At 44.0% G+C, this 20,450-nt stretch overlaps 1 protein-coding gene across 1 annotated transcript in view; it reads right to left on the minus strand.

The window, feature by feature from the left end:
• Window positions 1-1,930: 1,930 nt before the first annotated feature.
• si:dkeyp-72e1.9 (syntaxin-binding protein 4) overlaps window positions 1,931-20,450 on the minus strand; it is a 30,908-nt gene continuing 12,388 nt past the window's right edge. Inside the window, exons 2-20 of the mRNA XM_056605086.1 lie at window positions 16,499-16,572; window positions 15,745-15,840; window positions 13,899-13,968; window positions 13,570-13,644; window positions 12,332-12,414; window positions 11,464-11,587; window positions 10,930-11,071; window positions 9,998-10,104; window positions 9,354-9,495; window positions 8,884-8,953; window positions 7,078-7,169; window positions 6,540-6,636; window positions 6,026-6,153; window positions 5,751-5,843; window positions 5,301-5,366; window positions 4,275-4,478; window positions 2,917-3,030; window positions 2,189-2,238; window positions 1,931-2,098 (exon numbers count right to left, since the gene is read on the minus strand). Of these exons, the coding sequence (XP_056461061.1) occupies window positions 1,948-2,098; window positions 2,189-2,238; window positions 2,917-3,030; window positions 4,275-4,478; window positions 5,301-5,366; window positions 5,751-5,843; window positions 6,026-6,153; window positions 6,540-6,636; window positions 7,078-7,169; window positions 8,884-8,953; window positions 9,354-9,495; window positions 9,998-10,104; window positions 10,930-11,071; window positions 11,464-11,587; window positions 12,332-12,414; window positions 13,570-13,644; window positions 13,899-13,968; window positions 15,745-15,840; window positions 16,499-16,572 (1,978 nt within the window). The 3' untranslated portion in view covers window positions 1,931-1,947. The remainder of the gene's footprint in view (window positions 2,099-2,188; window positions 2,239-2,916; window positions 3,031-4,274; window positions 4,479-5,300; window positions 5,367-5,750; window positions 5,844-6,025; window positions 6,154-6,539; window positions 6,637-7,077; window positions 7,170-8,883; window positions 8,954-9,353; window positions 9,496-9,997; window positions 10,105-10,929; window positions 11,072-11,463; window positions 11,588-12,331; window positions 12,415-13,569; window positions 13,645-13,898; window positions 13,969-15,744; window positions 15,841-16,498; window positions 16,573-20,450) is intronic.

The raw sequence follows: 20,450 nt of genomic DNA on the forward strand, positions 1-20,450 counted from the left end.
CATCTCAATTATGCTTTAATAATGACATTATAATGGTTCATATATCGAAATACTAAGTCCATTTCTGGTGTAGTCCTTTATTATAAATGGTAGCATGAAAACGAATTTGAGGCCACAAAGTAGATTCAAGAAAGGAACATCTGTTTGGTTTTCTTAAGCATTTTCCACATTTTTAGAATGCAACTCGTAACAGGAGATCTCTTGTCATTTCCAGCTGACGACAGATTTATGCCTTCCTCAGTCAACTTTGAGAATCATTTTTGTGATTCATTAAATGTAACCATGCAGTCAAAAAAAATCCAAATGAGCCTTTTTACCTCTTATGGTTGACCTCAATCAAAATTGTTGCAAATAAGATTATACTAATTAGGTTAACGGGATGGATTTTCTAATTTGTGCTTGACGGTTATACATTTCCAAGCAAAATTAAATACAATTGTTTCAGTGATTTATCTAGAAACCGATGCTTGAATAATGGTAGCGTTAATAAATACATACTTCAAGTCATTGTAAAGATGTAGAAAGATGACCATCAACAATAATCACCTATACCCAATACTCAGATCTCTGAAAACTAACTGGCCTCTATGTTGGATGAAATGGAAGACACTAGGATGACATTTATAAACATACTTTGGCATTAAACATTGGCCATTCACTTGCAATGGTTTAATCAACATAGTGGAAGACTGCTAGGATGTTAATGCAGTAAATGGATTGAGCCTGTACACATGAGAGCTGTTGATGTGGAGGGCAGTTTGCTGTTAAAACTGACTTCACAGTGTGGTGTCAACCCGGCACAGACTGTAGTTAACATCACGGGGTTCGACCCTCAGATGGTTTAATCAACATAGTGGAAGACTGCTAGGATGTTAATGCAGTAAATGGATTGAGCCTGTACACATGAGAGCTGTTGATGTGGAAGGCAGTTTGCTGTTAAAACTGACTTCACAGTGTGGTGTCAACCTGGCACAGACTGTAGTTAACCTCACGGGGTTCGACCCTCAGATGGTTTACCTGAGGTGGCATCAAACAAACATAGTAAATAGTGTCATTTTGAACATTTATTTTAATATAAGAGTTGAGAAAGCTGCTCTGCAAATCAGACAAAGAACCGGCCTTCCTTTGGACCATTATCTTTTTGTTTTGTTTTTTCCTCGTAATGTTTAGACTTTCAAAGCACAGAGGACGACAACCCAGTTTTGGTTTTCATTTTTAAGAGGAAGTTACTTTGTAAGTGCAGCCAGCAGTTCAGTCAGTCAGTCAGTGCAGACGGCAAACGACCATGAATGACTGCTGCCTCTCATTGTTCACGGTTCACACTGGGGGGGGGGGGGGGGGGGGGGGCGCGCTCCTGTTCATGGCATCCACGCTCTCGGCCTCGCTGCATGATGCTGTGGGCCACAAATCATATTCAATTTAACAGATTTCAACACGTTTTATCCATGGCAAGCGTGTGCGTGTGCGTGTGTGCGCGTGTGCGTGTGTGTAAACGGGGACAGCCTGTTAGGTGTCACAACTGAGAGGTGATCTTTTATTTCCAGTCAGGTTAACGACATCGTTACATTTGTAATTACTCTGTCATGAGTGAAACTAATAAAATAGGATTTATTACTGTTCATTCCGTCCTCTGACAAGAAGGAAACGGTAATCGGTCATCTGAACCAATGAACACATTGACCAAAAGAAACATGACCCTTAACCCTTAAAAAGGTAAAGCCGTGAACAAACCCAGTGGGAGAAGGAAGTAACAAACTAACAAAAAGAGGTTTTGTCTTATCGGTTTTGCATTTTAAGTTTTAATAAGATAGTGTGTGTGTGTAACCGATATCAATTAATAGATACGTTTTAGCTGGTAATTTACCTTTGGCTTTGTTTAAATAATTAAGGGTATTAAACTTAACATTTCTGAGGTTGATCTTAGCTCGGAATGCGTGCGTGTCCGTTTCATTTCGCGGCAGTCGTACCCGCGTCGCCGGTGTTGAGTACACAGACTCTCTCCAGCAGCCTCTTGGCCTCCATGGCCAGCTGGAGGGCCGGGTCAGGCCGCGGGGAGGGGGTGCCGGGGCTGGTCGTCACCGGGGACGGCTCGCTGGCCCTGGGTCACATGGGGAACACGCGTCACGTTGCCTGGGTGAGGCCGAGGCAGTGGAGAGGTAAGGTCTGGCCTAAAGGAAGTCTTCCTTACCCATGTTCTCCGCCGCCCGGGGAAGGAGCCGACAGCACTCTGTGGACGTTCTGTGAGGAGTAGGACACAGCATGAGTCTGTGGGTAACCCTTCCACTCCATGTTTTATTATCCTTTGTGTATCGCCATTATGTATAAAATACCCATTTAATATGAAAGTAGGTAAACACACGTTATAAACACATTTTTTGCTCTCAAACCACCCTAATCAATAAAATGAATTTGATACTATTATTTTAATACCAAATGTGATAAATGTAATAACTTGACGGTGGTGTTGGCCACTAGAGGGCGGAATGCATCTGGTGGCGGGAGCTGCGCGACAGATGGGCTGGTCGTAACTGGATTAAGTCCCAACCAGGTCGCAGTAGACGTTTCCCTTGTTTGTTCAAATTATCTTGTGGCTTATGGAGGTATATCTGCTCCCCTCCGTATTCAATGTTACGGGCAATAGGATGACGATGTTATAGATATTATTACTCAGTTATCTTGTGTCCAGCTGCCATGAAAATTACAACACAACGGAATATGTTTTAGCAGCTTCATCACAAACCACAAAGATGAGCCTATTGCCTCTGCCTGGGTGTTTCTCTGATCCATCTCGTTTTATATCGCGTCTCAGTGCGCTGCCCAGTGGGGTATTGTATTTGTACCGATATGGATTAGTGCAGCCCTTAACGTCTAGTCTCAGATGATTCGCATGCAGTCAAACAAGTGTTTTTGTCCAACCTGGGCGAACCCCAGCAGCTTGTTGTGGGAGGTCTCCAGCTGCCTCCGGGTGGACTCAGAGCGTCTGAGCTGCCAGTCCACAGCCCTCAGCCGGCGGTTCACATCACCAACGTCCTCCTGTACACGATGAAGACGGCCTCAGACGTTACTATCAAACCCCCAAGGCACTGCACCTTCTGTTAGGTTGAACTAGTGCCAGGAAGGAGTGTTGGTTGGCCTAATGTTAACCATAACTCTTTACAATTATCACTCTGTCCCGTAGGCCTATGTAGAGACAGCCTAATGTTAACCATAACTCTTTATAATTATCACTCTGTCCCGTAGGCCTATGTAGAGACAGCCTAATGTTAACCATAACTCTTTATAATTATCACTGTCCCGTAGGCCTATGTAGAGACAGCCTAATGTTAACCATAACTCTTTATAATTATCACTCTGTCCCGTAGGCCTATGTAGAGACAGCCTAATGTTAACCATAACTCTTTATAATTATCACTGTCCCGTAGGCCTATGTAGAGACAACCTAATGTTAACCACAACTCTTTATAATTATCACTCTGTCCCGTAGTCCTATGTAGAGACAGCCTAATGTTAACCATAACTCTTTATAATTATCAATCTGTCCCGTAGGCCTATGTAGAGACAGCCTAATGTTAACCATAACTCTTTATAATAATCACTGTCCCGTAGGCCTATGTAGAGACAGCCTAATGTTAACATAACTCTTTATAATTATCACTCTGTCCCGTAGGCCTATGTAGAGACAGCCTAATGTTAACCATAACTCTTTATAATTATCAATCTGTCCCGTAGGCCTATGTAGAGACAGCCTAATGTTAACCATAACTCTTTATAATTATCACTGTCCCGTAGGCCTATGTAGAGACAGCCTAATGTTAACATAACTCTTTATAATTATCACTGTCCCGTAGGCCTATGTAGAGACAGCCTAATGTTAACATAACTCTTTATAATTATCACTCTGTCCCGTAGGCCTATGTAGAGACAGCCTAATGTTAACCATTACTCTTTATAATTATCACTCTGTCCCGTAGGCCTATGTAGAGACAGCCTAATGTTAACATAACTCTTTATAATTATCACTGTCCCGTAGGCCTATGTAGAGACAGCCTAATGTTAACCATAACTCTTTATAATTATCACTCTGTCCCGTAGGCCTATGTAGAGACAGCCTAATGTTAACATAACTCTTTATAATTATCACTGTCCCGTAGGCCTATGTAGAGACAGCCTAATGTTAACCATAACTCTTTGTCCCGTAGGCCTATGTAGAGACAGCCTAATGTTTCGTAGGCAGCAGCGGTCTAACCACTGCAGTGGGCCCCCGGCCGTCTGACCTGGGGGGCTCCCGGGTCCAGGGGCCGTGGAGGCGGCCTCTTGTCGGTCAGCTGGTTCTTCAGGTCCCTGATCTCGGCCTCCAGCAGCCCGATCACCTCCTCGTAGTCCTGCTCGGCGCTGCTGGGCGGGGGCAGCGGCCCGTCCGCCGCCACCTGCAGACGGTCCCTCAGACGGGCGTTCTCCTCCACGGTCAGACTGGCCTTCTGGGGGGGGGGGTCAGGGTTAACTTGAGCTATTGGGTTAGTGAGTTGGCTGGTTAGTTGGTTAGTCGGGCCGCAGTAGCTCAGCAGGCAGAGCGGTTGCCGGTTGGAGTGTGGAGGTGTCCCTGAGCGAGACGCCCTCCCCTGACTGCTCCTGACCCGCTGGCTGTCGCCCTGCGGGGCTGACTCCGCCGTCGGGGGTCAATGGGTGAACGAAGGGTTGTACGTCGCTTTGGATAAAAACGTCTGCCCAATCCCCTGAATGTCAAATGTAAAAGACGCTTTGGTAGGATTGGACTTCTGTCTAGCATGTTGTCTTATCCAGCCGTCGCGCTGAAGCAGAACTCGTGTGGGGAGACGGCACAGAGCCTGGCCCGGGTCACTGAACGGGGCAGATTCAGGGCTGGTGGTCTATATGAGCCAGTCTATGCAGTCTTTAATTCAAACCTTTGAAGACACTTTCCTAAGAACCTTTGTTCTGGACAGGATGTTTCAGCTTGTCTTTCAACCTGGAAAGGTTTTGTACTGCTAACCGTGTTTTTGTTCACAGTTAACGCCGCGTACACCAGCTATTAAAAAAGAACCTTATTGAATAATGGTACTTTCTTTTTGTTCAGATGGAAAGACCCTTAAAAGTATGTGTTGGTCCACTCGAAGCGCGAGTGGACCAACACATGCCCCCGTATCCGAAGGGCCTTGGGGTAGTTATTTGAAGGCGGTTAGAGGTTAGGTGTCTTTACTTCTGGTAGCCTTTCTTTCCTTTTCTTAGGGGTCACCCGGGGCCTGGTGCATAACCCAGAGCAGATACCTGCTGTGGATCCTTACCTGGGCTGTTTTCTGTAGCTCCTCCTCAAGGCTCTTTTTACTGTCCTCTGTGTCCTTCAGCATCCCCTGTGATGTCACAACGTTACCGTCAAACACGGGTTAGCTTGGCAAGAAACTGTACGGACTGCAGCTACAATTCCTTCTTTATTCGTTTGTACCAATGAGAAACCACTCTTAAAGCAAGTCCCTGTGTCCAAATAACTAACTATAAAAATATAAAACTATGTTTTATAACAAGATTATTGTGAACATGACGGCCGTTCCCTCCGGTATTTTGTCATGCAAGACAGAAAACCACATTGCTGAACGTAGTGGCTGTATCATAATCTTCATAGTTAGCTGCATTGCATTTTGTGCCTATTCAGAACCAGAATGGTTATATTTTGAATAGTCCTGGTGTTGATGGATGCTCACATCATGGATGAACAGCGATGTGGTGCAGCCACTGACCTTGAGCTGCCTCATCTGGCTCTGCAGCTGCTTGAGTTCCATCTGGAACTGCTCCATGTCCTCGCTGCTGTAGCTGCACTCGGACTCGTACGTCTAGGAGAACAAACCAACAGTGGTCGTTCTCATGGTGCGTCTGTGTTGTACCTTGCTCCTGCCACCAGACATTTAGAGAGCATCCAGCAAGCTGTTCCCCGACTGGTATGCAGCCAAAACCCAGATGATATCCCCAAGTGTTATGTGTGTATGTTTATGAATCTGATAAGGCAGTTACTTACAGGCGAGTGGAAGGCTGAAGTGTCCATCAAACTTGCTGCTTCATGGTAGGAGAACATAAAGGGACCCTGTGCAAGACCCGCCTCCTCCAAATGATCCTGGAAGATCTCCCGGGTAGCCTCCACAAAATCTGTTTGGGAGAGTTCATTGCAACACGTTGTCATATGGACTAAGCTAACTGTCCTTATAGAACATGCTAGCTGTACATGATGCAGCAGGCTCAGACCAGCCTGTTCTAATGGACTGTTCCCAAGACGGTTCCAACAAACACTCAAGTGGCCGATAGATGGCCGAGCAGCAACACTTAAAGACCTCGGATGAATATATGATCTCTTCATGCATCCTGGTCCATTGTGAGATGTTACTCTAAAATGAGCATTATATGTACCAAAGTACACATAACAGACGTCATTTCAACACGTCAAATGTTGTATTTGTTTGTCTGCGGGGTATGTGACTCCATCCATGAGCGGGCGTTGGGGCTGCTGTCTAAATGTACACGGCTGCATGCCCCACCTCCATACGACACCGTTCCCTGGGTGTCCGTGGTCAGACTCTGTCTTAACTGCCTCCTCTTGTCCTCTGTGACTTCCAGACCAAGGAAGAACAAAGCCTAGAACAGAGGAAGAACATACCGATTCTAACAGCCAACAGCGACATCAACCTCCATCCCAGGGACAGGGTCTGCATGATTGAACCTCCTGCCCATTGCTACAGACCTGGGGCCACATATAACAGTATATACACTAGTTACTCTGCTTCTCTCTCTTTATTCACCCATATCTTGTCCTTTTTAGGGCACTGAGCACGGCTCACACAGCGAGAAGGACCAGCAGTATATTGATAAGGAACTGCTGTTGCAGCGAAATGTCAGAGCTACAGAATGTAAAACTCTGTCTAATTTAGAGTTTTGACATATTTTTCTACATTCTGTATTTTTGTCACATGATTCTATTCAATTCAATTCTAAATGATTCATGAGATATATGTGTGATGAACATGAATGTCATTATATTGATAGACCTAAAGGGAGTCGCGGTACAGCAGAACTCACCAGGTCCAGCTTGTCAAACTGAAGCCGTATGTGAGGATCCAGGGTGATCTTGGGCTTGGGCCCCGGGGTGCTGCTCTGACTGGCAGCGGAGGCTGAACCAAACAGGGAGGGAGACCAGGGGAGGGCCCAGGGGGAATAGAAGAGTGCACGGTTCAGGACAGGGTCGGTAGACTTCATGTGGTCAGTAGGAGGTAGATCAGGGCCCAATGCCAGGACAAACTCAATTAGATACCGGGAATCAATGATATGATGGATAGTTAAAGAGATATTCAAAGTTACAAACTAGACCTGTGCTAATGATGAAACAGGGAATCTTAGTGTTATTGTCTTTACAGATCAGCCAATACCAACTCTGAAAGTTATATAAATACATTTATCTAAACATATTTGTCAGACAATATATTTAAACCACAATGCTTAAAGATGGGCTACAAATTAATAGAGAACTAAATTGGAAGTGTTTTATTATTATTACATATTATTAAATCTATATTATTATTATTAGTTGAAGGTAAAACCATATGCTGAAATTACACATTAAGATAAAAATAAATTTGAAAGGTAAAATAAAAGGCATTGAGCCTAGAGTGACAAACAGATGATTAAATAGGGAGAATGTGATTATGGAGATCAGAGGAAAGGGTCAATGTGTGAAGAGTGAGTGAGCCAGCGTGTGAGAGGGGCGAGGCTAAGAGGCAATGCTCAATATTAATTTGATGAGTTTGCCTGTCCTAGATTTGTGTGTTTGCTAGCTCCCACCGTTGCAGGCTGTGTGTGTGTACGGTGTGCGTGCGCGCAGGAGTGTGTGTGCATGTGCATGTATGAGCGTGCATGTGGGAGAGTGCTGGTTGTTGCTAAGAGTATGAGCCTATTGCTGTGATAAGGACCCCCCCCCCCCCCCCTGGGCAGCAGGAGGCTTTAAGCCTGTCTCTCTACCGGCTCGGCGCCACGCCTCTGACAGCTTCCTGTTGTGACACAACAGCACGGGAATTATGTTTCGACGCAGTAGTCACGCAAACCCACCTACCGTCCCAGACCACAGATACAGTACTGAGGTAGAGCGGGAGGGAGAATACAGACCACAGATACAGTACTGAGGTAGAGCGGGAGGGAGAATACAGACCACAGATACAGTACTGAGGCAGAGCGGGAGGGAGAATACAGACCACAGATACAGTACTGAGGTAGAGCGGGAGGGAGAATACAGACCACAGATACAGTACTGAGGTAGAGCGGGAGGGAGAATACAGACCACAGATACAGTACTGAGGTAGAGCGGGAGGGAGAATACAGACCACAGATACAGTACTGAGGTAGAGCGGGAGGGAGAATACAGACCACAAACAGAAGCAGTGGCTTCAGTGAAACGGTTGGTGGATTTGCTGACTGAAGCAGGCAGTAAGCGAGACGGTAGGAGGTCCTTGGCTCCAGCCTAATCTGGGCCAATAGGATTGGGTGCATCTCCCCAGGTGTCTGGGCAGGCCCACCTGACAACCTGCTCAGGTGGGCACCTTTAACGGGCTTTGCTATGAGCTGATGGGAAGTGTCCTCGAGATACATACAAACTACATTTGTATCTGTGGGATGTTGGTGTCTGCGATGTTATAACACAAATGATGCGTGTGCTTATGAAACATATGTAGCCTATTACTTTAATTTTTTAAACATGTATCTGGTAAAGTTATGATTTGGGCTAGTCTTCATTGGGTTGGGCAGATTTTAAGTTGTGATTGAGAATCCAAACTCTCTATTTGATCGGGCAACAATGAATGCTAATCCCTTCCATTTAAAAGAGTTGATTTGTACCTGAAATGTTAATATCTGGTGGGAAGATGTCAGGGGAAGAAGAGACGGTTGCTGTTTCCTCTGGATGACTCTTTAAACGTAGAGACATGGAAAGGACAAGGAAAAGTTATGGTTTAAATGTACAGGGACACATACAAGCACATTACATACAGTACAATTATTCAGTATTCTGTTTAAAGAAAAATCTATTCTGGTTGGCAGTATGAATTTGGAATTAATTGCATTCAATTACAATAAAAGAATAGGTGAGTTTGCACTATAATGAACAAATTAATAATTGACATCTGAGTTTTCATTTCTGGACCACAAAAATCTAAACAATGACAGACTGATCAAAGCATCTTAGTTGTAACAATAAGCCTTACAGCTGATTAATGTATATTGGATGTAGAATATACATGTAAATGACTTCATCATCATCAGTATGGTGGCTGTGAGCAGACGCAGTGACCAGCACCAGGTGGGGGTACCTCAGGGGATCGGTAGGGGGGTCTGTAGCGTGCGGACCCTGAGCTGCTGCCCGCTGCTCGCTGGGCCCCGTTGTGAAGGGTGGAGCTGCTGGGGAAGGAGCCCTTACCCGGGATAAAGGCTATCTCCACCACGCTGTCCTGGCTGTGGAGAGCGTGGACAGCGGGGCACACGGTCAAACACCCTCACTGGACCACAACGTTCACACTATGTTAACGCCTGGATATCAAGCTCAAGAAAAGTTGTAGATGTATCTATTTTACGTTATTACTTCATTTTATTGTACGTTTGCTTTCGCTTTCTGCAACATCTTAAACACATTGCACTTTCTTTTCAACTTTGCCATTGTTTTATTTTACTTATCTATTTTATTTTATTATTTCATTGTACTGTATGACTATGTTTCTATGTGAAGACCTTTAAGTCTGCCTCGTGTATGAAAAGTGCTATATCAATAAAGTTGCCTTGCCTTGCCTACTTGATAACTGCAGCCAGACCTACTGTGATCATTGAACCTCACTTTCACCATTTTGGCTGTTTTTACCAAGACACCTTTGCAATACCAAATCCTCTATTAACGTATCTGAACTCATTGCTGTAACTCGTTCTCGAGGCCGTCATTGATACTTGGTGGCCGGTTCCTCACCTGAGCTTGACCTTCTTCAACATGCTTCTGGCCTCCTCGTGTGTGACGCCTATCAACGACTCCTTGTTGATGGCGATGAGTTGGTCCCCAGGCCTCAAACGCCCGTCCTAGGGGTAAATACAACGCTGACATGGTGGCTTTTGCTTTGTTTCCCTTTTTAGGGTACGCTTTTTCAAAGCACTTTGTTTTGTTTCTTTGTTTGTTTAGCAGCACATTCGGTCCTGTTGATGCCCGCCAAGATGCAGATGCAACAGCCTCGTATTCAACCTGGCTGGTGTCATAAACCCGCTAAGTGAGTCTGCACGGAAAGTACAGTAGGTCAAAAGAGAGATAACAAAGGACAAAGATACAGCTTTTAGTGTGCTGCTCACTAATGTAGGCTAGGCTTAGCGCAGATTAACTGCTCCATATCAGTCACATGTGTAACCAGTGAGTGATGTCTCCACTTCCCTGGTGAAGGAATAGGCATGAAGGGCATTGTGATTGTTCCGGGTCTGCGTCTGACACAGCGCAGAACACAAGCTGATGCCCTGAACCATTGCAGGAGAATGGGGTTCAAATCAGCAGGTCTTCATTTTTCTCTAACATTCGTACTCCTCAACTCCACTGATGCCATTGAGCCTGACGTTTAATGGGCCCCAAAAAAGTGCTGTCCTTAAAATCGCGACGCGGACGCTAGGGTTAATTCTCCTGGACACGGTCTCCGTTAACTAGAAATTAGACTGACCTGATGCAGATACAAAGTCAAATATTGTTATTATTAATATTATGTAAGTAATCTCTCTGAAAATCCTGGAACGTAGGCAAAGGCGGTCACAGGGATAAATGCTTTGTAACCTACTGACCCATACTCTGCGTAAGCTCACAACTCTTCTCCTGGACCTGCCAATCTAGTACTTTACGAGCAGGCACACCAAACCCCCCCTGCTTACCCGATGGCAGTCTCCCCCCGACAGCACCTCCTGGATGAAGACTGCAGGCCCGTCGGGGCGGTTGGACCCCCCTCCCAGCGTGATCCCAAGGCTGCTGGCGTGTGCCAGGGTGATCAGCTGGATGACCCCCTCCCCCGGGTGGCTGGGGGATGCGAGCACACCGACAGCGTTTGGTTTGGGTGTCACCGTGCTGACGTGCTGGCGTAAGGCTCAGTTATGGTTCCTCGCCGACGCATCGCAGTGACCACGCAGACCCTACGACGCAGGCTCAAACCCGTTTTGGTTCTGCGTAAGGTTCTAGTGAGCGGACCAATCAGAGCCCTTGTTGCTGCGTCGCCTCGACGCAGCAACAAGGGCTCTCTAGAACCTTACGCAGAACCAAAACTGGTTACAATTATTGGGAGGCGCACGTCGGCCCTTGCGGTGGTCGCAAGGAGGGTCCGCAAGGATGGAAGGGGTCCGCTGAACCCCCGAGTGGTGCGTGGACGAGGAACCGTAACCAAGGCCGCACAGAGCAAACAGCAACGCCGTTACCTGAGGGAGCGCATCAGCGCCCCGCTGCTGGTGTACGCGTTCTGGGACCCTGCGGGGCTCAGGAGCAGCGGGCTCTGGGACCGGGACGAGGAGCCCGACGACGTGCTCTCCAGCGGTCGGGTCCCTGCAGCCGGCGGGCCGGCGGGAGGTCAGGGGGAGAGGAGGAGGGGTCAAGCTACCTCAGACACGCTCAGTGTGTTTGAGGATCTCCACAATCAAGGCATGGAGGTCCTGATGCAATGTGAAGGCTTCAGAAAGGAGACTTATCCCTTCAATGGAAGCTTAAAGTCGCTCTATCTCGTAGTAAACAACACCCTGGATATATCTCTACTCAATGCTGACTGACATCGATCATGAAATTAAATCCTATAGCTGACATATTCTAGGAGTACAATAGACAGTCCAGCCCGCCCGTCTCTCTTTCTAACCCTAATCGTACTATCAGGACTCCCTAAACCCCTCCACCCGTGCACCCGTGCCCCCGGCTGGCTGAGCTGCAGTAATCCATGCAGCTGCAGAGCCAGTTAGAGCGACAGAACCCTGTCAAGAGTTATCTTACTTCTGGAAGCCTCCCGCCTACTAACCAGGAAGGGCAGAACCGTGGCTCATTTTAGGCTTTAGGCCAGGCAAGTCATTAACAACTATTGTTTATTTCCAATGAAGGCCTGGCAGGTGGAAAGGAGCCACAAGTGGCTGGAACATGCAATGGTTATGAATACAAATCACACAAGAAGCAGAGATCAATAAGGTGAAGGAAAGCAGTTGTAGGAATCAGTTGTATGTGTGACTGCAGTCGTCGGCTGCAGCAGCTTCAGAAGATGGGGTTATTGGGAATGTAGAATACAATGCAAAACCTGGAACCACCAACCTTGCACTTGAATGGGAGAGTTTCGTGTTGATCCGGTGCTGCTGTTGGATCCATACTTTTCAAGTAGCTCAGCAAATTCTCTCCTATTTAGGGCATGAAACAGAAACATGTGGTCCCCTTATGTCAGTCAGTGATTCGCTACCAAGGTTAACCACTCAGGACTGATGGACTGAAGATAAGATATGCACGGACCAGTACCAGTATTATGCAAGTTCTTCTCTTCCTGCACTGTGCAGTGAAGTCAAAGGTAAGGTGGTAAATGTACAATAGTATTGTAGTAGAAGCATAGTAGTAGTAGTATGATATAGTATAATTAATTAGTTCCCTGGTTAAGTGTATTTAGTTCTTCTGCAGTGCGTATCTGTGCAATGCCTGAAGGGCCTTTCAGACTGCTGTCTGGCCCTGGTCTGGGTCCATGGAGTGCATCCATTCTGACCGTGTGGAGAGGGTACCCTCAACCAAACCCAACATATAAGCAGAGAGCACGGTGATTCATGTGTGACCTGTGCCATCCATCCATGCACGTGAATATGTAGAAGGGACAAAATCCATGCAACTTAGCGTTTACGCATCAGTGTAAGTTCTCTCCTGCTGTGGCTACGGAGGTGAATACAGAGAGCTCCGATTAACCCCCTGAGGTTTGCCTGATTGGAGGCACTACACTAGACTAATTCTGCCCCCATCACGCCAGCCAAGCTGCCTTTGTTGGCGCTATATCTGTAGAGGAGACCCATAGAGGTATGGTAGTTAGAGGTGCACTGATACAACACCTTATGTTCAATCAATAAAAGTGATCGCCTCAAAACGGATGTGCTTCCCTCCCAATCTGCCGCCATATACCTCTGGAGTACCTGACCTATGAAGCCCATCCTGGACGATAGGCTCATCCCTGAAGGGGACACAGAAAGGTGGGCTGCAGTATCGCAGGCCTTTAATGCATTAGCTTTGTCATGTGACCTGTCAAAACCTTTTTGCTTAGCTGCAGGACGACCATCACAATCAGAGCTGTGACAGCTGACGAGGGGCTGACCTCCTTTCTACAGGTACACAGGCAATGCTAACAACAGCCACAGCGACTGTGATGATGTGAGGACCACCATAGGGTCATTACTGTAGGTCTAAAACTGATGTGTGTTAATAATATTGGCAACAGTGTTGGTGTTGTCCCTGTGGTGCGATTGAAGGGCCTGTTTGTGTGGAACACTCTTTAAGGGTTCTCTCAGTAGAAGAGCACTTACTTGGCCTCTTCATCTCTGGCAATCAGAAGTCGCATGTGATTCGTTGCAGAAGCTCCCCTCAAGACATCCACAGCTCTTCAAATGCAAACACACACACACACACACACACACACACACACACACACACACACACACACACACACACACACACACACACACACACACACACACACACACACACACACACACACACACACACACACACACACACACACATTCTTGTCAATAGACGGAGTTAACAGTAATTCATCATATTTGAATAATTTCACCTATGACAGAGTAATTACAAATGTATAGATGCTGTTTACTTGGCTAAAATACAAGATTACCTCTCACTTGTGACTCCTACCAGGCTGTCCCCGTTAACCTCCAAGATCTGGTCCCCTGCCTGGAGGCTTCCTGGGACATTTCAAGGATTTCAGGTGATAATGCTTTCAGGTGATAATGTACTGGTGTCAGTGTGTCGGTACCCGTCCCATTCACTGCTGGTCCAGAACTCTGCTGCTAGGCTACTTACATATTCCAGAAGAAAGAACCAACCTCCTCCTCACTGGCTCTAACATATTGATCAAGGTATGACTTTTGAGGACAAAATTGGTTATCCCCCTCTTATAATTCTGATCTTCAGCATCCCAAGTGTCTCTCAGAGGGTAACATTAACCATCTTAACCCCGGTCCTTATCTTAACCTGCTGGCTGGTCCACAGTGACGTCCCCAGGCTCCCCTCCCCGTCAGGGATGCCCTCCCTGTTTACTGTGGTCTGGAGCGTTTGGCTCCATCCATTTTTTGTTTCTGATATAACTAGTCCAAGATTTTGCATGCTTACTGAAATTAAATTGCTTTCTTATTTGAACATATATATATATATATATATATATATATATATTCTGCTGCAATCCTACAGATTACTGGAGAAAGCGATATGCCATCCCTATCATTCTAGCAGCTATTTAAATATTTGATCCCACACATAATCAATCCTTTACTTTCAGAGAATGCTACTCTCCGAAGTGTTACGTTTCACAGACTACCTTAATAAGTCAGCAAGGCATGCACAGAAATTGAGGTCAAAGTAAAGCTTTGAACATTTTGTCTTCGTCTCCACACACACACACACACACACACACACACACACACACACACACACACACACACACACACACACACACACACACACACACACACACACACACACACACACACACACACACACACACACACACTACCCGCATAATGGGTGAGTTTTGCGTATGAATGTGTGGGCCTGCATGTAGCTGATTAAGGATGAGGCAAGGAGTTTTAGGGCTTAGAGAGAGGAATATTCCTTCAGACTACAATAGTCTAAATCCGGATATGTCAATGGTGAGCAGGGTAACCAAGCTCGAAGCACGAAGTCTGCTGCCACTTCATGGTGCTTGGTTGAGTATTGCTTAATGCATAGCTCAGAACACTGCATTCAGCACCAACGGCACAATTTGCAGAATCAAGCTTGGCATCTATTTATATCTTGAATGTGTAGCTATTTGTAATTGGTTTTCCAAAAAACAATCAAATGATCTTACCTAAATCAGCTAGTGCAAAAGACAAAAGCTAAACCAGAACATTTTGATAAAACAGAGAGAATGCCACTGCAACAATTGTCCAACTATCTTGATGACATTTGTGGTATTTCTTTATATCTTCCCTTTTTCCCTAATCATACCTTTTATTATCTGAAACATGTAAATGTCTCAGATACAAATACACTGGTCATCGGCTAACCCCTCAAAGGTCCCGTGACATGCCACACTAATCACACTCGCACCTGGTGCCATGTCATGGGACCTTCTCAATGGTGGAGGACCAGTGACACAGCACATACAACACATCCACAATGAATTCTGTCTGATGAGAAGAAAGTCAATCTAGATTGAGTAGTGCCTGATTTTGACACAGGTTGTCTACATCTCTCAGACAACCATTCTTGGGTGTTTAGACAGAGGAAACATCTCTCTTTGCATCACATCCTCAAAGACGTTTTCAGTTGAGCTTTGAACTCATTGTGTCACAAATTAAAGTAGATTTGGCTTCTCATTTTTGACGTTTTATTTTGGACATCAAAAGCAAACCGTGATCCGATTCAAGGCTGATGGTTCTAATAGACAACAACATTGCAAACTATTCAAAAGTACCTACCATCACTTGAAGCGATGCCACCAGGCAAAATCCGTTTGACATAGACACCAAACTCTTCTCCAGTGGTCTCCTTCACCCCTCCTATAACCTTTATTCCTGTTATGAATACAACAAAAGTTAATGATTTCATCATTTGTTTTATTTAACTGAAGTGCATTGCAAGTTGAAACCCCTGCTCATTCTAAAAATGGTTTTGCCCATCATCTAGTCTATTGTTTGTATATGTAATTTTGGCTCAATCTTGTCTAGGTCATGTTTTCAAACATTCATGTGATTGTAAAATCACAGTAGCGTCGGTTGTTAATGTAATCTATCGATAAAGCTGCTTCTTCTTCTTCTTCTTCTTCTTCTTCTTCTTCTTCTTCTTCTTCTTCTTCTTCTTCTTCTTCTTCTTCTTCTTCTTCTTCTTCTTCTTCTTCTTCTTCTTCTTCTTCTTCTTCTTCTTCTTCTTCTTCTTCTTCTTCTTCTTCTTCTTCTTCTTCTTCTTCTTCATTAAGGAATGTGGGGACTGCCCTCAAACTCCTCCATCTCCACCCTTTCACCAAATTGCATTTGATGTTCATTACTTTTGTATTCCTTCCTTGTTTTTATAGCTTCTTATTTCCTGTAGTAGTAAGTGATTGTGATAGTAGTAAGTAGTAAAGTGATGATGCTGTCAATATATACGTGAGCATATACACCAAAGAGGGCCAGTAGCTAGAGAGCGTCGGTAGTCATTCCACATACACAAAGACAAAAGAAGCAGACAGCTTACCCAGGCCGTTCTCACATTCGTTGAACTCCAGAGCGTGCACGGCACGGTCCACTCCATACGGACCCATGAGTGTCCTGGGCACAGAGCAAACGGCAAGAGTCTGTGTTAAGTTGCATCAAGTACTCGGGTATGTTATGTTTTTAGAATTAGCTAAACATCTCTTTGCACACTCAGCCGCAGTCCAATGCAGGTAGGGGGTCAAGCATCAGAGTGGAAGTGTTTAGTGATCCGATAGTGTGGAATATTGTCCAATAGAGGTTTTTAGACCAAGATGAATCAGAAAGAAATCAGTGGTACTTCAACAAGGTGTGCTTCTATGCACCTTCAACCTTCATAACCCTTTCAATGTTTCATCTTTAACGGAACAAACGAGTAATGATGTATAAAACGTATAAAACTGTTGACAATTCTATCAGTCTGGTCTCCAAAGTTAAAGTTCATAAAGAGTCAGGCCTTGGTTAGGCTGTCATTTATTCCACATAGTGCGTGTCCCTACGTACGTAGGGCAACACACCCCAGCCGATCTGATTGAATAACAACGCTCACGCTCTCAGTGAAGCAGGAACATATCCTCTCCAGTAAAGCCTTTGCCTTTCTGATCATCTTCATTTAGGATAAACTGGTTTTGATTGCTTCAACTTGTTCAGTGGATTAGTGTAGTGACAAAGTAAGCCACACTATTGTGATCTCTTCTCTGTTTTCTATTCTTCTTCTGACTAATCTTACTTCAGTTTTTGAGGGATTAAGACCCAACCACCGCCAAGAAAGGTGGGTAAATATCAGTGCAGTGCGCGTCCACATTTAATGACCAAAGATTGCATACTTTTGTTTTTATACATTTGTATAATATTATTATTTAATCTGAAACCAGTGGTACGGAAGCTTCCAAAACGTTTTGTACTGCTCTGACCACAGGGGGCACTATAACTCACGGTAAGACCTGCACAGCCACGCCTCCCACCCCGTTTGCCAAGCAATTCTGAATCTTGGTATTTGGCCCTTATTTGACATGCTGAATTGTTTTGCCTGAAGGACCCATAAGATCCGTCTGGATGGATTGTGCGGTTCCTTGAAAATAACGAGTATTCGATAACGAATAACGAGTATTCGAATATTCGCTCGGAAAAACCAACGAGTATTCGAAGCCTGAAAAATGGCATTCGGGCCAGCCCTAATCAGGGACGCGGGAAGTCAGTCCGAGGGGGGGGTGCTGAGAGAGAGTCTATATAATGACGTCATAATAAATGCTGAGCAACATCCATTGTTTACAGAGACGAGATGACGGGTGACGTCACATTCAGGGCTCCGCTCTGATAAACACTCTACTGGTGTGTAAAAAGAGTTCTGCCAACTAGCCACTGTTATTCACAAACGTTAGCAAGTAAACAATGTGGAAATTAGAGTCAGATCGGCTGATACTGTGCTGAATTTCACACAAACAACATGCCGACAAGCTGTTGCGGTCCGGGATTATACACAGCGTTATAACAAGGATTCAGGAGGGTATTTCTAAAGGTTTACAAAGGAAAGTGAACCGTCCGTCTTTGCTCTTTTTTTGCCAACCAGTTTACGTGCGGGATTCCAGAATCAAAACAATAACATTCAACGTGTCTATTAATATGGCAGCAACATTTTAGACCAGTTTCAGAATGTTCACTACAACAGATGTTGAACACCAACATGCTTACGTAAAATCAGCATAGCACCATATCAGCTATGGACAGTTCTGCGTTGTGCGCATAGCCTACGTCAGCCTACACAGACAATGTTCTAAATAAAATGAAATGATAATATCATAAATATCATAAAAAGGTTGGATGTCAATAATTTAAATTCAGTTACAGCCAGGGGCCGACAGGGGGGGGGGTGATACATAAGGGGTAACACAGTCGTTTTTTATCGGTCGTCATGAAAAAAACATAAGGGGTAACACTGTCGATACTTATCAAATAAAACATAGGGGGTGACACTGTTGTTTTTCTTTGGTCCTCATGAAGCACCCTAAGCACCCCCACTTCCTGCGTCCCTGGGTAACACTGTCGTTTTTTATTGGTCGTCATGATAAAACAAAAGGGGTAACACTGTCATTTTCATCAAATGATACATAAGGGGTAACACTGTCGTTTGTTATCGGTCGTCATGAAAAAACCCATAAGGGGTAACGCTGTTGTTTTTTATTGGTCGTCATGAAAAAAAACATAAGGGGTAACACTGTTGTTTTTTATTGGTCGTCATGAAAAAAAACATAAGGGGTAACACTGTTGTTTTTTATGGGTCGTCATGAAAAAAAACATAAGGGGTAACACTGTCGTTTTTTATTGGTCTTCATGAAAAAAAACATAAGGGGTAACACTGTTGTTTTTTATTGGTCGTCATGAAATAAAACATAAGGGGTAACACTGTTGTTTTTTATTGGTCGTCATGAAAAAAAACATAAGGGGTAACACTGTTGTTTTTTATGGGTCGTCATGAAAAAAAACATAAGGGGTAACACTGTTGTTTTTTATTGGTCGTCATGAAAAAAAACATAAGGGGTAACACTGTTGTTTTTTATTGGTCGTCATGAAAAAAAACATAAGGCGTAACACTGTTGTTTTTTATTGGTCGTCATGAAAAAAAACATAAGGGGTAACACTGTCGTTTTTTATTGGTCGTCATGAAAAAAAACATAAGGCGTAACACTGTTGTTTTTATTGGTCGTCATGAAAAAAAACATAAGGGGTAACACTGTCGTTTTTTATCGGTCGTCATGAAAAAAACATAAGGGGTAACACTGTCGATATTTATCAATTAAAACATAAGGGGTAACACTGTCGTTTTTATCAAATGAAACATGAGGGGTGACACTGTCGTTTTTCTTTCGTCGTCATGAAAAAAAACATAAGGGGTAACACTGTTGTTTTTTATTGGTCGTCATGAAAAAAAACATAAGGCGTAACACTGTTGTTTTTTATTGGTCGTCATGAAAAAAAACATAAGGGGTAACACTGTCGTTTTTTATTGGTCGTCATGAAAAAAAACATAAGGCGTAACACTGTTGTTTTTATTGGTCGTCATGAAAAAAAACATAAGGGGTAACACTGTCGTTTTTTATCGGTGGTCATGAAAAAAACATAAGGGGTAACACTGTCGTTTTTATCAAATGAAACATGAGGGGTGACACTGTCGTTTTTCTTTCGTCGTCATGAAAAAAAACATAAGGGGTAACACTGTTGTTTTTTATTGGTCGTCATGAAAAAAACCATAAGGGTTAACACTGTTGTTTTTTATGGGTCGTCATGAAAAAAAACATAAGGGGTAACACTGCTGTTTTTTATTGGTCGTCATGAAAAAAAACATAAGGGGTAACACTGTAGTTTTTTATGGGTCGTCATGAAAAAAAACATAAGGGAAATAATAGAAATACACACATACATTTGAATGTCATGTATATCCTCTTTATTGATGATTGATTGTAGTGTATTGTCATCGCCTCAGTGGTGCAGTGGAGAGAGCTGTGATTTTATCAAATGAAACATGAGGGGTGACACTGTATTTTTTCTTTCGTCGTCATGAAAAAAAACATAAGGGGTAACACTGTCGTTTTTATTGGTCGTCATGAAAAAAACCATAAGGGTTAACACTGTTGTTTTTTATGGGTCGTCATGAAAAAAAACATAAGGGGTAACACTGTTGTTTTTTATTGGTAGTCATGAAAAAAAACATAAGGGGTAACACTGTTGTTTTTTATTGGTCGTCATGAAAAAAACCATAATGGGTAACACTGTTGTTTTTTATTGGTCGTCATGAAAAAAAAAACATAAGGGGTATCACTGTTGTCTTTGTCAAATAAAATATAAGGGGTAACACTGTCGTATTTTATTGGTCATCATTAAAAAAAACATTTGAAAAAAAATAAAAATTAAATAAAGCTGAGCAACATCCATTGTTTACAGAGACGAGATGACGGGTG

Source organism: Gadus chalcogrammus, chromosome 2 (assembly GCF_026213295.1).
Source record: "Gadus chalcogrammus isolate NIFS_2021 chromosome 2, NIFS_Gcha_1.0, whole genome shotgun sequence".
NCBI classification, from domain to species: domain Eukaryota; kingdom Metazoa; phylum Chordata; class Actinopteri; order Gadiformes; family Gadidae; genus Gadus; species Gadus chalcogrammus.